General features: G+C 28.6%; 1 protein-coding gene across 2 annotated transcripts in view; it reads right to left on the bottom strand.

Annotated features, from left to right (window-relative positions):
• The window catches only part of LOC129907248 (BMP-binding endothelial regulator protein), a 163,305-nt gene that overhangs the window by 24,138 nt on the left and 120,733 nt on the right, over positions 1-18,434 (bottom strand). For both annotated transcript variants that reach the window (XM_055983362.1, XM_055983363.1), the window contains exons 4-5: positions 4,923-5,022; positions 1,179-1,361 (exon numbers count right to left, since the gene is read on the bottom strand). In XM_055983362.1, coding sequence (XP_055839337.1) covers positions 1,179-1,361; positions 4,923-5,022 — 283 coding nt within the window. The remainder of the gene's footprint in view (positions 1-1,178; positions 1,362-4,922; positions 5,023-18,434) is intronic.

The following is an 18,434-nucleotide window of genomic DNA, read 5'->3' as shown; positions in this document are numbered from 1 at the left end:
CATGTATTTTTTTTTGGATAAGTTATTACCTACTTTGAAGAGAAATATGAAATCTCTATTTGTGATAAACATATGTCAAATCAGAACCCATTCAGTCTATCATCTTTTATGGACTCTTACCATGAACATAACATATCACAGTAATTCCAACGAATAGTTAGTCATTATGGTTGTATGAAGTTGTTGATGGCCATAAACTTGTTTAAGGGTTTATTGGACTTTGCTTCTTTTGAAAAGCTTTTTTTTTATGAGCCAATTTATAACTATTTTCTCTTGGTCTTACTCCAAAAGGAAAACTAAAAGCTTCCTATAACGTATGTCATATATATGAAATATAATGGCTTCTTCTTGGTTATAGAAGACGATTATCATAAAAATAGTTCAGTTAAATCTGAAATACTATAAAAATTTATATGAGTACACAAATCAAAGATTCAAAAAAAAAAAAGAAAGAAGAAAGTTATGTTTACCTATCAAAACAGATGTTGCAAGATTTTCTACACCCCATTTCGCCAGATTAGTCATTAGAAATATAAAACTGTTTTCGCATTACTTGAAAGGTAAAATTAAATTCCTTATAAAAGTGTATAAAAGGAAATTTCCTGTTCAATTATTTGGTTAATGGAATCTCAAAATAACGTTTTTATTTGTAATATATCCCTAATCTATAGATCCAGAGTGTAAAAAAAAATAAACAAACCCAAATCAAATTGATACAAAAACAAAGTCTACCAGATGCTAAAGATGGGCTTGGCAGGAGATTTAAGGTGTCAAAACTAATCAACACATATTTTACGAACAACAAACAAATATGACAATTCACTTCCACATTCTCTCAACTCATAAACCAACCAAAGAAAGACCAAACGCGTGGAACACAAACACCATCAAATAAAATTACGATGCGATTACGGTCGCCAAATCGGATTATTGAAAAAGATTTTTTATTGAGTGTCAAAATATTTATTGGTTTTTGGTCTTTGATATATATTTTTTTTTTGTTCTTCATATTTTGATTATCAAATTATGGGGATCGTGAATGGGTTACCAAATAATAATAATAATATTTATTTTTGGTACTTAAATTAGACACTTCAATCTTATTGACTTTATATCTTGTTATGGAAAATTGATTAATATAGACAAGAAAAAAAATTGATTAAAAATTTTGAACTTACCCCAACAAGTTGGACAGCATTCACCTGGACGCGGTGGCATTATTTGATTATTATCACACTGCGTGTAACATTTCATTGTTGTTTCTGTAATGACACTCGCAATGCATTTGTATGTTAAGCAAGGATTTTCAGGATCTGTCCATTCGGCACCACTGGCATAAGTGATTCCTTTGAAAACACAACCTGGAACAAAAATATAAAAATTAATTAAATAATACATATTTGAAGCTTGAAATGATATTATAGTTCGAAAAATTTTTAAACAATGATTTAAAAAAAAAACCTTCATAGAAGGCAGTTTTAAAACTCTTTCTAAATTGTCTTCAACACTTCAACTAATTGTAAACTATAAATAATTTTGTAGATTAAAAATATGCAACTCACAAACACAAGTGGTCTTTTATTTGCATCTGGTAAAAACAATTAAAAAAAAAAAAACAACTGATAAAATAAACACAATTTGTCTGTCAGTTTATCTGATTTATTATTAATATAAAAGAAACAAAAAATTCATTGATTAAAAAAAAATTCCTAACTTCTTCAAAAATAATACAAAAAAAATAATAACTACACTTGTGTGGCCTTTGAAGACTTTCAAATTATATTTGATTATTTTCTATTAAAAAAAAAAAAAAAACAGAAAACAAAACAAAATTTTTTTTTCTATCATTATTAAGTGAATCATTTGGCAATATATGTACATAACAAATATACAAATATTTGATAAGATTGAAAAAAAAAAAAAAAAAAAAATCATGACAATAACCTTTTGTGGCATTTGTCACACTTTAATTTGATAACGACCAAGAAATTACCAATAATTGAATAAATCAAATTTTTTAATGTGACATTGGCAATTAAACAAAATAAAAATAATAAAAAAAAAAAAAACGAGAAACAATTGAATCAACTTTACTCAGCAACAAATCCACATGCCAACATAGCAACAAATTGCATGAATGAAAAATTGATTTTTTACTATGAATTTTGTGCTGTTTGAAAAAAATTAATTTTTATAAAAAATCATGACTCTAATAAAATTATGACAAAATATTATAAATTTTGTTTAAAATATGTGCTGCTGCATTTTTTCCTCAAATAATATCTACTTAATTGCACTAGATGTAATAATGTAAACGAAATGAAATATTTTTAAAATTTTCTTCATAGAAGCTGTTGGAGATTAGAATTTTTTTTGAAATAAAAAAGAATATTTTTTGCAAATAAAAATAAATTGCACGACTGGGGTCGCACGTAGTTGCTCTTATGCTTAAAGTAACTATAATGTTAAAGCTTTTTATTCAAGAAATTTAAAATTTGATATTTTGAAGAAATTTCATAAGTAGTATAAAAAAATTAAATCTGTTTTTATAATTAATAAAACTCCGTTTTAAAATATCTTAAAAAAAAAAAAAACAAATATGCCATTTTATTTCTCGTATAAAAAGGTATTTTTAGAAAAAAAATTTTGAAAATTGTAGGAGCCGTTTTTTAAAAAAATTATTTTTTATATATAAAATTTTTTTAACATTTTTCAAAAAAAAAGTTGGTATGCCATTTTGAAGAAATAATTAATTTACACATAAAAACTAAATTTCAAAATTTTTCATTGATCCGTTTTCAAAAAATTGATTTTTCAAAAAAAAATTTTGAAATATTTTTTAAAAAACCAAAAATGCGTTTTTTGAAAATTTTCTAAAATTTTAATATTATCTTTACTTACACACTTTTGTATAAAAATTTTCATTTAAATCGGGTTAATTTTGTACGAGATATTCAGAAACGAAAAAAACCGTTCTATGACAGGTACCGTTAATAACCTTACAAAAAATATTTTTTTATTTAAAAAGTTGGCCCTTATGTGTAGTACTACACACAAAAATTTTAATCAAAATCGTTAGAGCCGTTTTTGAAAAAAATTACCTTTTCTATTTTCGTTATATGGCAGGTACCGTTAGTTTTGGTCATAAAAAAAAAATTTCAATTTCCCCTCTAGGGAATCACCAAAAACTGCTAACTACCAAGTTTGAAGAAAATCACTTCACTCGTTTAGGCTGCAGCTCCAGATAGAGACAGACACACAGACAGACAGACAGACAGACAGACAGACAGACAGACAGACAGACAGACAGAATTGCCGGACCCACTTTTTTGGCATTCTCCATCATCGTAATGTCATGTAAAATTGTTATCTCGAGTTCGATTTTTTTTACGAATCCTAAACTTGCCCTATAGTACCTATATCGCAAGTAAAAATTAATTTTTTGACCTTATATTATCTTCAATATTGTAGTTGAAATAGTTGATGTAAGAAATTTGACGAGTTTAAAAAAAAAATATTTAATGAACACATTGAATTTTTTTTTCTATGCAGAAAATTTTTTACTTGCAATAATATTTTTTAATCAATGCAAAATATTTTTTTTGCTATAAAAGTTTTATTTTCAATGAAATTTTTTTTAATTTGCCATAACCTTTTTTTTAGTTGCAATAAATATTTTTTTTTTCAATGCAAATATTTTTCAGTTGCAATAAAATTTTTTTTATGCAAAATATTTTTAGTTGCAATAAATATTTTTTGAAAATTTTGTAATGGAGAGCAAATGCATTAAAAATAAAATGATTTCTTACAACCCTGCCTCCCACACAAAATTTTGATGATATTATTGGCAATTTCAATAAAATTGCACTATTATCTAGGTATTTTTTCTTAAACTCAAATAACAAAAAAGGACGTAGGTACTTGCTTTAATAGTGGAAATTGTTTAGAATATTGAACATTTTATGCAAAAATTCACTAAAGAATATTTTTTTATTTAATTTGGTGATAAATTCAACAAAAATTAAAAATATAATACAAAACTTGTTTTTGAAATTACAATTTTTTTTTTAAATTATCCGAATTTAAAACCAAAATAAGAAATTCAATTTCAATTAAAAAAAAAAAAAATAATTTTAAAAATCTTGTTTTTTTTATGAAAATTTTCAAATGGTTTTCCAAAAACAAATTATCGTTTTAATCGAGACATAAAAACATAGTTTCAAAGAAAAAACCCCACGATCCGTTTTCGAAAAATTGATAAAAAAAATATTTGTTTGGAATTTTTTTCTGAATTTTAAAATTATGGTTACCTAACCGATTTTGTACAACAATTATGGTACAAAATAAACTTAAAAATCTTTCCTATGTCGATTTTTTATTTTTACTTTTTTTATAATTTGGTTTAGCTATCCACTTTGTACAGAAATTCTTGATTTCTGCTAAATGTTTCTTGGATTAAATTCTAAAATTCTCGATTAACTTTTCCAGTTTTGTGAAGCTATTGAAAAGTGACCAGTGATAAGTGTCTTAAGTAAAAGGTCCACGAAAGTATTTTGTTTCCTTTAATCCCTTTGATTGTGAGTCTATTTATTACCCTTTAAAAAAAAAAAGATTACGTATACACCATGTAAGCCCGAAAGAATTCATATATTATATTTTAAGTAAAATTAATGCTAACCTATTTGTTTAAGGTCTTAAGTATGATAATGTGCTATAAGTATTTGTTAATTTTATTCCTCTTAAAAAATTTGTTAAAGAAAACTATAAAAAAAAGAGTTAAATAATTACATGGACCATCTTAAAATAACTTAAAATACTTTTTCTAAGAGACAATGTGTTAAGTATACATTTTTAAAGCGTTTATAAAAAAAAAAAACTGAAAACCCAATTATTGTGAATGTTTGTAAAAATTTTAGACTTACCTTTGCATTTTCTACAACAAGTATCTGATGCTTTTGGATCCAGCAAATAGCAATCATCAATATGTGGACAGCTCTCTTTATCGCAATTAACAAATCCATTCTGTAATGAAAATGAATAAAAAAAATAATAAATAAATTATACAAATTAAAATTATTTTAATTATAAGTTTTAAACTTGTTACGAAAAGAAAAAAAAACACAAATTAAGTGAGAAGTATATGAAATAAAATATTCCGCCCAATAAAAATATTGAAATTCTTAACACCAAATAGCAATTAAATGCAAGGAAATTAAACAACATCGTTTGTAGTAAAGAAAAACAATCTCCAATGTCTGAAAGACTTAAAACCCCACCAATGTTTTGTGTTTTCATAGACAAAACCATCGAGTTGAATTATTATCAATCATTCACACATCAAACATACTTATGTTCATTGCAAGTACTTTGTTAATTCTTTAATTCAGAATGAAACCGTTTGGCACCTGTCAAAACTCAAATTAACTTAATTGCAATTCTCATTTAATTTAATTATTCATGAAAATTATCTACTTGATTTGTTTATTTATTAATGCCTGGTTTTGCCAAATATTTTAAGAGATATAAAGAATTTTAAAAAATATCAAAATAAAATTTAGAAAATGTTGAATGTTAGTGTTTTAGAGGTTTTAAAAGACTTATTTTCTGTCAAAATTTTGAATAAAAAAAATAAAAAAAAGTAGAAGTTCTGAGAAATTTATGATAAAATAATCTATGAAGTTTTCTAATTTCGATAAATTCAGTAAATGGGTTCTTGAAAATCTAAAGTAAGTTTTTTTAATTCAACTTTGAGTAACCAGGCATTAGATGACAAAAAAGTAAAGTAGCAGCAAGTGATTTCAAAGATTAATTTAATGCGATTTATTGCGCCTTAGATTAATTTTTATATTTCTAGTTTGCATTTTGGTATATCAATCAGCTTCATATATGTATGTAGATTAATCAAGGCTTCTTTCGTCACTATACACGGTCTACTCTATAATGGCTTGAGCAATTTATTTCCGAGGTAAAATGTCGATCATAGTGATTTTTTTTTTTTTTTTCTTTTTCACTGATCGTCATGTTCGATCGAAGCAATCCGTCAAGTCTATGAAGTAGTTGACTGTCGTCAGAAATAATTATTGGTTTTCGGTTACCGATATTGATTTAAAGCATATTTAATTAAATGTACAAACATCGTACAACTGAGGATTTGACTAAATAATATAGATCAGTTTAGTATTCTATCCGTTATGACTTTGTATACAGAGACTCATAATAATTAAGGTGGAGGTAATTTGATGTAATTATTTGAGTATCCACCATGTTGAATAGAGCATAATATTGTGTTAGAAATGGTTTTCTAATTGAGCTTCAAATTAAAGTAAGTTAGTTCAAGTTGAGTTATGACAGACAACGTTAAATTATAAGTTTGATTTTATGAGAAAAATGGTAGTCAATAAAAGTTTCAAGTTTCTACAGCGATCAAATGTTGACAGTTCCTTCTTTAAGAGTCCTTCTTTACATTGCGAAACCTTATAAATGCTTATGCTTAATAAGTTGTCAAACTCTGATTTCTTTTTAAACAACAGCAAATCATAAATACTTCAAAACAAATTTCAATCATTTTGAAAAATCGAAACTCACAACAGCTGTCAACCGAAGTTAACCATAAATGTCATAAATGTCATAAATGTCAAAAAAAAAAGGTGCGTGTGACACAAAATATCAACATTTCAATACAAAACACACATTTCCAACTCCAAAACCAAATGAATGTGAGTGTAAAATGATCCACAAGCATATTAAATTTATACAACACAGATTTTTTCTTGTGTGCGGAATTGAACGTCAGTAATTAAATCTTTGTTTGCAAAACTGACTTGATGTAAATCAATTTTTTTTTTTACCGACATCTTTTTGTTTTTGTGAAATAATATTTTTTCGCGATCATCAAATAGATTTTTTTTTTTAATATCTAATTATCATTTTTTATATTGATCTATTTTAAGATCGGCATGCGGCTTCAGATATGTTTAGAAAAAAATACAAAAAAAAAATTGTGCCATACATTAGACTTTATAGACAGTTGTTGATATATTATCGGCATTTTTATTTATTATTTTTCTTTTTGTTTATTTTTTTTTTTTTTTCACTCTAAAGTGATATTGACCGCAAGTCGGTTTATTAGTGAAGGTGATATTAAATTCCAAGTTGTATCAATCATTAATCAAAGATTTGATTACTCATATTAGCGCAATAGAAAAAAAAATATTAATATTAAGTGTGATCAAGTCTTAAATTGCATTTTGAAGAAAAAAGTCTATTTTAAGAAATGTCAGTATAGGAATATTGTTTGATTGGAAATTTGAGTACTAATTTGAATTTCTGGCTAGAAATAACCGACAAAGTCTTGTGTTGTGCTCTGGATTTGATTGCCATTTGAGATATTTGACAATTTTTTCACGTTTGTAGAAAATTATGAGAATTCAAATTTATAAATTGTTGCAATTGAAAGATCAATGTTTAAAGATTTTGAAAATGGATGTATGTCTATACAATTTTAGCCCTAGGCATTTTGAATTCTTAAGAAGCACTTAACAATACATATTTGATTTAATTGGATTATTTGATAGGTTACATGGCTCCGTGATTACTAGATTACTGAATATTTTCCGATTACCATACATTAACTGGGACAACAGCTTGCTTTATGATAAACTACAAGTTCGAAATTTTAAACCACATTGGTGGTAAGTAGAGGAATTTTGATATTAAAGAATGGAACATCAGAATAAGTTAAAGACAAACGTTTAGGGCCAGTTGTACAAATATTTGATCCGCGGATCAGCAACTTTTATCTTCTGAAATCAGTGGTAAGGTTCTCGTTTAGCACCCGTGCAAGGTCCACATATGTAAAAATAGCCAAATCCATGCTTGAACCGAAGTTGACCCGCAGCTAATCCGCCAAAATCGGTGGGTTAGATTCCTGATCCTAGGCTGAAGCACGTTTGTACAACTGGCCCTTAGTATCAGTTATTAAGTTAAGCTAACGCATACCAGTCCTCCAAAAAGCTAAAGTTTTATAAAGAAATCTCTATGCAGAGTTCTGATCAGGGTTGATAAAATATCAATTGAAAAAAGAAAATGCACGACTGTGTTAGTTTACTTGTAGGTTTTAAGAGCTGCAAAGAAATTTTGTTGATGTTGCGAAAGAGCAGACATTTAAGGAAAAGTGTTGTAAAATTAATTTTTTTTTTGTTTTTTGACTTTTTTGAAAAAAAAAAAAAACTAAGACTGCAGTTTTATTGCAATTTCTATGAATATTACGCCTGCAATATTTAATCAAAATCGTTAGATCAGTTTTCGAGGTATAACTTGAAAAATTGATAAATATGGGAGGTACCTACAAAAGTGAGATATAAAAAAAAAAACAACTTTCAGAATTCTATAAAAGTCAGCTGTACCAAATTTGAAGAAAATTCGTCTAGGTACGCGTTTAGGCTGTGGAAATGTGTACAGATGGACGCACAGACGCACGGGTGCACATACGGAATTGCGAGACCCACATTGTTGAAAGTACTGCCGCAGTTTATCTAAATGAACATTTAGTAAATGTTCTAAGCATATTTAAAAGTCCATGAAGCACAAAAAAAATACAGTGCAGTAGTATATTGATATTGTTTAAGATTCAAGGAGACGCATTTGAATGGTTTATTTCAGAAACAGCATAAGTCCATTTTTCCCAAAATTTTTTTTTTTTTTGGAGATTTCTCATTAATGTATAGTTATTCATCTTCTGGAAAAAAATTAAGTATGTCAGACCCCCCCAAATACGAAAACTGAAAGAAAAAGGTTCAAAATATATGGAAATATTTCACCCGGTGACAACATTTTTGACTGCTAAATACTTGACTTTTTACCAGTTTTAAGTTATTTTGGAAGCAATCTTGACACGCACACCCTTTTGTTATACATCTTTAAAAAGGTAAGGAATTACTCTATCTATATCTATTTAATGCATTAAAATTGAACTCAGGGTTCAAATACTATTGCTAGATGAAAACAAAAGTTTTACCAACAAAAAGTCGTTTTGAGCAGAAACGACACAAGTCCAGCGACTTTAAATTCTTTAAAACCCGCTAAGACTTTTAAAAAGGTTTATATTTTAAAGGTTTTTAAATTTGTCTTTAGCTAGATTATTACTCGGCATACTCTAAATATGAAGTGTTGTTACCTTTTTTCAGTTTTAAATGTGTTCCACCAATTTTGCCGCCCTATCTGAGCCTGTCATTCTGTCTGTCTGTAAACGAAGATACAGCCTAAACGGATGAACCGATTGATGTCAAACTTGTTATGTAGCATTATTTGACGACTCTCCAGAGGGACTTTTGGAATTAATTTTTTTGGAATAAAAATACGGGACTTGCCATATACCTACCGATTTTAGTCAAATTAAAATTGCTCAAAAACGGCTCCAACGATTTTGTTTAAAAAATTAAAATGTAAGTTTTAAGACAAAATTAACGGTACCTGCCATAGAACCGTTTTTTTTTTTCAAATCCGATTATCTCCGAAACTGCTTATTCGATTTCAACGAAACTTTTTGTAAAAAAGCATTTATATTTAATACAATTTATAATTTAAATACAAGCCAAAAACAAAATTTCAAAAAAAAATAATTTTTGGATTTAAAAAAAAAAAAATTTGAAAATTTTTTTTTTTGAAAAATCAAATTTTCGAAAACGGGACATTGAATTTTTTTAAATTTTGATTTAAGATGTTGATTAGTGATTTCTACAAAGAGGCATACCAATTTTTTAAAACTTTTTTTCCAAAAAATTATTTAAAAAAAAAGGCTCTAACGATTTTGAAAATTTTTTTTTCTAAAAATGCATCTTAATATATTTATCAAAACTGCATTCTTGTTTTGGAGGGCAATTTGATTTCAGATTTTATTTTATTTAAAAAAAAAAAAAAATTTATTTTTTTTTTACCTATATAGTAGGTACCTTCATTTTCCAAATTTCTGTATGAAAAGTCTTAAAAATTTAAGCAACTTGAACTCTAAGAGCAAGTTCGTGCTACCCAGTCGTGCATTTTATTTATTTGAGATCAATAGAAAAACATTTCAGAAACAGAACATTATTCGTTAAATTTAACTTTCGCTGAATTCTTTAACTGTCCACTCAAATTTTAAGTATTAACATAAATCTAACCTAAATTAACTTAATATTCTCAATCGTTCATGACATAGATAACTCTTAAAGTTTCTTTCAAATCCCCATAATATAACAACTTGATGATTTATTAGCTTTCCATCATCTCAAAGATCAACCTCGATCTACTTTGCCCATCACTAATATAGAATTTTTAGTCGACATTAACTGCAATCGAAAATCTCTAATCCGCATGACAGGAGATTTATTATCAAAAAAAAAAATTAAATAAAATATTTACCATGACGATAGTTTTGTTAGACCCGCATTCAATATAGCTGACTAGGTCAAAGCCACTGTTTTTTTGTATCGTTGTTTTTGTTGTTATTGTCATAAAACTTATTTTCAAACTTAATTCAATGGCCCAGCCGGCATGATGGCTACCTATTTACAGTCCGTCAGAACATCCATCAATCTTTAAAGCCTTAGCGCACTTTCCATAAATAACAATACCTTCCAATCAGCAAGTATCAAAGTATTGGTACATAAGGTTTGTGCAAAAATTACAAACAGCACAGGTTTTAATGGGCTTTAAGATAAAAATTAAATCAAATGGCGCCAAGTAATAACAGTAAATTATATAAAATAAGCCCCAATCAATTAAGTTTCGTCTCCGGATCGGTTGTCGGTCGGTGATGGTGGTGATCGGATTGAATGGGATCGGTGTCTCTCTCCCTTCTCATTATTGTCCATTTGAATGATCGAAGCGCGCATGTGCAACGCAAACCGTGGCGGCGACAGGCTCCAAGTACCGGTCTCTAAGACTGCCAGTTTCAAAACATCTATACAAGAGTCTAAGTAGTAGATATGACTATGAGCCGCAAGTGTGGTAGTCATAGCACAGAAAAAACAAAAAAAAAACATGTAATTACCTTGAACTGGTCTAATTTCCCAATCACACTTCTTTCGTGTCCCGGCTTATACTATTCCGTCCGTCCCGCTTCATCAGCATCAGCATTCACGTCTCGGACTGGGCGTTTTGCAACCAGTTTTGTGTTTTTTTTTTGCTTTGTTTCAAGACTGCTGATGGAGATGGGGTTTTCTATAGGTATAGAATATTTTATGTAGCTTGAAACTCTGAGGGTATTTCTGCAGTCCAAAGTCCACAAAAAAAAAAAGTATCTAGATATTGCCGAGACTGCGTCCAACCCCCAACGAGATAGCAAAAATAATGACAACTTAAATGCGAACCCGAATAAGCGAAATGCAAGTCGCTTATAATTAAAATACATCACCACGTTGCGATGCATTTCGATACAACAACTACTGGCAGCGGCGCAGCTCAGCGATGATGATGATTCTGCTACTGGCTAAAAAGTGTGTTTCCAGATGTATAATTCTGTATCTTTAGATCACATTGCTAATTTTGTAGATAGTAAGCGCCCGGCTTACGCATCTCATAGTTTGTGTCTTTCTGCGGAACGAGAACGATACGATGTTGCAAGAAGCTTAAAAAAAAAAACCTCGACTATAGTACACAAGCGACAAGCCAAACAGACCGATAAAAACCATTGAGGAGGAGAAGAAATCTCGTATATCTATCAGTTTGAAAATGATCGAATGAAATTGTATCTGTTGCGCGTACAATTTGTGTGTACGCGATAACTGTGCGTTACAAATTGCAATCGACCACGATTTTTATGTTCAGCTGTCATTTTGTTAGACTCTACCTCCTTTTGGCTTTTGATGGATAGATACTTTAATACACGGATATAAAGATACATATACAAACGATAAGCAAATTGGTGTTAAAGATTGGTTTTTTGCGGGGCGCTGAAGAATTTCAGAAGAAACCGGATGGACATTTTTTCATAGTTTTAGAAGGAGCAATTGCATTTGTTTTTGAATCTATAAAAATTTGATTTTTTTTTACGGTGAACAAGAACATAACAATTACGAGAACTGGGTTAGAAAAAAAAATGGTAAAAAATCAATGTATGGGGATCTTCTGTGCAGAATTAAGGTTATGAAATAATTTAGGCTGAAATTAAATTGAGGACTTTCAAGGCTGATTGAACATATAAAGACGATTTGTGAGCAGTTTGCTTCGAAGGAGTCGCCATTTTATTCCACAGAAATCAAACACAAGTGATAAGATGCTTCGTAAATATACATAGGTACTGATATAAATGTACCCGCTACACAGTGGGTACCCTCCCATACAAAGTGCGGTCAAAAATATAATTAACTTTTTTTTTTTTTAATGAAACGCCTGTATTATGACCTTTTATGATTTATCATTGCAAAATAATACATCAAGTCAATTTTTTGAATTTTTTGTTATTTTCAAGAAAAAATAAATAAAAAAAAAAAAATGGTTAGTGCCGGGAATCGAACCTGACTGTCAGTCGTGCACCTTACCCTTACCCTCTAGGTCAGTCTTTTATAAAAATAATAGTGAAAATAAAGCAATCTTTTAGTTTTAAGCTGAAATTTGTTTTCATTGTAGGGTTATTTAAACTCGTATTACTCAAAAAGGGGAATAAACTGCGCTATTATTTTGAAAGGTAGGAAAGTATTCTTCATTTGAGATCTTAAATTGTTGAAGGCACTCGAAGCTAAACCAACTAAATCTCTAATTTACTGAACATTATGCTAAATAAAAATGATTAAAATTGCTTTTTGATGTCTTGACGAATGGTAATTAGGAAAAAAAAAAATTGAAAACGTCTTCTAGATTGGTTCAAAATCAGGAAAAAAATGCCCTAATTTTTCAAATTTTTATTCCCAACCCTTCCTGACGATATTTTATTACAAAGTTTTTGTTTTTTTTCCTTAATTTTTCGATATTTCATCATTTGCTTTTAAAGGAAAAAATATGACAGTATGGATAATACTATCATACCTATTATACGTACGAATGATCTAACTAAAAAAAAAATCATTTTTTGGACTTTATTTAGGGGCGTTCGAACTCAATTTTTGCAAAAGAGTAAAATAAGGACTACTTAAGTGTTCATAATTTTTTTACTTGCTCTATAGGGCAAGTATTGGTATCGTGTCGAAAAAAAATTGAGGTTTTAATCAAAACCAACATTACGATGATGGAGAATTCCGAAAAAGTGGGTACCGCAATTCCGTCCGTGCGTCTGTGCGTCTGTGCGTCCATCTGTACACATTTCTACAGCCTAAACGGGTGGATGGATTTTCTTTAAATTTGGTACAGATGATTTTTATGGAATTCTGAAAGTTGGTTTTTTTTTTGTTTTTTTTATATCTCGTTTAGAACGTATACCTCCCATACAAAAAAATACGATATTACGAATTTCTCGAAAACGGCTACAACGATTTTGATTAAACTTTGTATACGTAATATTTAAAACAGTGGCAAAAAACTGCATTTTTATTTTTTCTCAAAAAAGTCAAATAACAAACAAAAATTTTTTTCATTTACCTAACAAAATTTTGCCCTAAATGTCGGCTCTTTCCCAATATCAATTTTTTTTTTAAATTTAGATCCAGCTTTTAAAATCTACAAGTAGACTAACATAAAAGTGCTTTGAACTGCAAGAGCAAGTACGTGCGACCCCAGTCGTGCATTTTATTTTTTTAGAATATCAAATATGTAATAGGTATACAATACAACCTTCAATCAAATTTATCGTTTAAGAGTTTTATGCAGAAGAAATATATTTTTAAGACTTAACTTAAAAAAAAAAATTGAGAGCTCCGATATCTTGAAACAGCTCGTTCGTATCGATAATATAAAATTCTAAAATTCTAAAATTTAAAAGTTAAAATAAAAATTTTTTTTTTGATATTTTTGGTTTTATTTTTTATTTTTAACATTAATCTCAAAAAAATAAAATATAAGTTTATTTGAAAAACATTAGATTTTATAAAAACTTTGCATGAACTATACACAAAAAATCTTTTTATAATATCTATATCTTATAGACCAAGTATGCTCTAAAGAGTATATTCGTTAGAAATAAAAAGCCCATCCTAATATCGTTTTGCAGTCGAAAAAGTCTTATTCTTCAATTTCAATTAAAAAAAGTGTAATACCTAAATACTTCTTTCTAGCAATCAATAATTTTGAATTTTTATCCTTGATTTATTATTGTATTTCTTAAACAAATTATTCCAATGTAGCAATGTTCTATAAAGTTTTTTTTTTTTGATATTGCTTCGATTAGAGAACACATTAACGTAATTCCTGAAAATCATTTGTTGTTGCATCACAAATTGTATCTAAAACTTTCAATCTCAATCTTTTTGATTAAGTTACAAAATTATATTTTTGTTTATTTCAAAGCAAGTCACTAATTTACAAATCAGCACCTCTTAATTCACTTTATTAAAGTAACACAAGGTGTTTGCACAAAATGAAATCTACAAACTTCCTTCTCATTATTTTTTCAAATCCCCTTAAGGCCAACCCCAAAAGATATCATATTTCGATTTTGATCGAAAACATTGGCATCAGGTTCCATAAACTATATCAAACTCAAAAACTAAATTAAACCACTTTTCACCTGTTAATATTACTTAATGTTTTTTTTTTTTGTTAAAATTTATGAAAATTGGAAAACTTATCGGATCGCGCTTCAGCACTGTCGTAATTCACTTGACCAACACCCTGATTCCGTACAGAAATCTCATTATCGTTTGAAATTTCAAAAAAAACTCAACAACAACAACAAAATCTCATATGAAATACTTACATTTTGGTTTGAAAAAAATATATATAAAAGCCCCCCATAAACAATCCATTAACACATTCTAATCATAAATATTTCTTGTTCCAATCAAATATCTTTACACAGATACACTTTTCCAAGTAATTAACTTCACAAGCTGGCAGAGCGCGTGCAGCAGCGTGTGTTTATAGATTTGCTATAGGAGTAGGTACCTCTTTATACTTAGTAGCTCTAAGCTCTCTAAAAGCGATTGAAAAAAAAAAACAAACTCGATCCTCAAAATCAGAGCTATAACATTATGCCGTCACGTGCGTCGCACTTCAACCAACATTAGATAACCAGATGTGCATTGCCAATTCTCTTTCTATTGCCATTCGATTCGATTTGATTTGATTTTTGACTCCTAAAACCTAAACGAAACAGCTTTGAACGGGCGCGAAACTAACTGCCGATCGTAAAGCGTTTATTTTTTTCCAATTTAAAAAAAATGAAAAAAATTGTAGCGACGAAAATTGCATTTCATATATACAATCTTCTGTCAAATCATTTATCATAGCACTTACGCGCGTTAGTTAGTCGAAAGATACTCATACTCGCGGGTACTTTTGTATCTTTGTATCTTTCTAACTATGCTATGGATAGTCGCTTGGATTTTTTCTATAATTTTTGTCTATCTATCGACTTTAGTTGGTTGGCATCGGCATGGCTAGTAGAGGTTCACTTAACGAATTGATGGAATTCCATCTCAAGGTGTGCATTCAAATGGATTTGATCTCGTCGTCGCGGCTGCGGCAGCAACTAACTGACGCCGGTGGTGGTGCTGGCTGGTAGTGATTGCAGCAGCTTCTCAAGACTGCTGCGACTTCATGGTTGAGTATATCTATAGTTTAGAAATGCAAAAAGCTGCGGCGAGAACTTGTGAGTATAGATGTTGCACAGTTCAGTTGTTGTTGTTTTAGATAGATACTTTTGTGTGTGCACCTGACACGATCTAAACTGTAATTACCCGTCAAAACCTATGGAAGTGGCTATAAATTTTTAAGCCAAACACTTTTACGGTCGTAAAAAATGCAATAGTGTATATATGTACTTTAAATGTTTGTATTTGTATGTGTATATTTGTGTTTGGCATAAGTTAATGCAAGGTGTAAATTTGCCAAACAACAACAATTCGTTTGTAGAAATGACTTTGTTTTTGTTATTTTTTTTTTACTTGGTGTTAGGGGTCAATATTGGTTTTGTGAAAAAAAGTAATTTTTTTTCGCCAAAATAACTTCGTGAAGGTTGATATTTTTGATGGAACAAAAACACAGAGATAATAAGGAATCCTTAATTTCTTACTGCCAAGAATTCAAAATCACACATCCAGATTAGGATATTCAAAAATTTGAAGTTTTTGCCAAATTTTCTTTAGGTAAAGGGTTTTTGGGTTTTTAAAGGTTTTGAGTTTTTGAAATGTTTTTGCCAGTTTTTGAAATTATAAATTTTTTGGTGTTTTAGGTTCTCGGTAATTTAAAATTTTTTTGAAAATCTAATGTTTTTAGGTCTTAAGGATTTTTTAAAATAAGATTGGATTTTTCCTTGCAATTCTGAAAAAAAAGCACAGATCCCAAAACCAAAATCTGTGAATTTGCAGATTTTCAAATTTTTTTTTTTATTTAAGGATGGTTTGGAATTATGGGTATTGTGTTTCGCTATTTTTAGGATTTTTTTTTACGATTTTTGAGAAATAAAATACAGCACAAACAAAAAATTGTGTAAAAGTTCATATTTTTTGAGCTAGCGAAAATTGAACGTAAGATTCTGGAAAATTAAGAAAATAAAAAGTTCTAAGAGCGGAAATCATGATTTTGGGAAAAAAAAACAATGCAATAAAATTATTGTTCAGAAAATTTTGTAATTTTTGATCTTTCCCGATTGAAGACATTCTGCATTTTTATTTTACGGTTTTATGGATCTTTGCATTTTGATTTTTTGGATATCACTGTATTCTAAAAATGTTTTAGATTAACGCTTCTGGAATTTTTAAATATTCCGATTAAGAGTTTTCGGAGCTCAAGATTTTCAAAATTTTAGTTTTTATAGGGATTTTCATTTCTCGTATATTTGGATGTAATTTGAACTTTTTTTTTTGATTTATCAGGATACTCAAATGAAATGATATAAAAAAAACCTCAAAGACAAATATTTCTGGATTTTTGGTTTTGGGAATTTTGTTGGATTTAAGTTTTTGGATTTTGCTTTATTCATTTTTGTATCTTTAATTCCCTCCGGTTTTTGAGATTTCGAAACTTCAACTTCAATTAATTTATTTTTGGGTTCTATTAAAAAAAAAAAGTTAAAACTAGATAAGAAGGTGAAAAATGCTCAGAAAGCACCAAAGGCACAATACAAAATTATGTAATTTTAAGGACCTAATTTTTTCGATCAATAAATTTTTTCAAAATAACAACTTTTGCCAAACAATTATTTATAAATTTTTTATTTTACTTTCAGGATTTTAGACTTTTTGGAATTTGACTTTCCTAGATTTTATTATTAACAGCTCGCTAAAAATGTTGGGCAAGTATGAATAAAACGCCCAGAAAGAACAAAACTTCAAAATTTTTTATTTTTAAATTTCGAAAAATTGCACTCATGTAATTTTTCAGAACAAAAATTTGTTTTTCAATAGACAATTACAATTTTTTGCAAAACTTTAAAACTTTCGGTCTTTAGGGATTCAATTATGAGACTTACGCTCTGCCTACTGCGCCATCGAGGCTATCTTTAGGGATTGAGAGAATTATGGATTGTTGGTATTTTGACGTTTTTGAATTTTAAATTTCTGGATTTTGTTTACTTTCCATGTTCAAATATTTAGGAATTTGGAATTTCCGATTTTAGAATTTTTAGATTTTGGAATCTAATATTTTTTAGATTCTAAAATTTTTTAAGAAATGTTTACATATTTCCAGTATAATAATATTGTATTTTTGATCTCTTCGGTACACGTTAAATTCTAATATGATACAATTTCAAAAGACAAAATCTCAAGCAAGTGAAAATTGGGGGTTTTATGATTTTCAGTTTAAGGGTTTTTGTCTAGATTTATGGCTTTGAGCTGTATCCCTAAATTTTGACAGAATTTCAAGAATTTAATTGCTGAATTGTGAAAGATTTGATTATTATAATATAACGTTCATTTCTCTGAGCACATTCATACGACCCCCATAGTGCATTTAAGTTTTTTTCAAGTCATGACTACAAAGTTGTTGTAATATATACGAGGACCTGTACGGTTGAATTCAATCTTAAAGTTCGAATCAAAATTAAAATCCAGTTTAAGTAAATTTATGTTCTTACATAATCTGATTGACATACTTGCCCTTTGCAAATGGAAATAAGTCACATTCTTTGATTAACAATATGGGGACCTATACTATTCTGTTTTTTTATGTTGTTGTTGTTTAAGTATTCTGTAGAAGTATAGACTCTTTTTGTCGTCATTCATATCACCCTAGTTTGACACAATTTATTGGACAGGTATTTTTAAGAGACACTTTTTATAGCCTAAAGTTTTTTTTTGTTTTTTGTTTTTAAGATTTATAGCATCTACTGAGGGACAAAAAGTTTCAATTACATTTTTTTGTTT

Source organism: Episyrphus balteatus, chromosome 1, assembly GCF_945859705.1.
Source record: "Episyrphus balteatus chromosome 1, idEpiBalt1.1, whole genome shotgun sequence".
In the NCBI taxonomy this organism is placed as follows: Eukaryota; Metazoa; Arthropoda; class Insecta; order Diptera; family Syrphidae; genus Episyrphus; species Episyrphus balteatus.
This window is presented reverse-complemented; position numbering and strand designations above follow the sequence as displayed.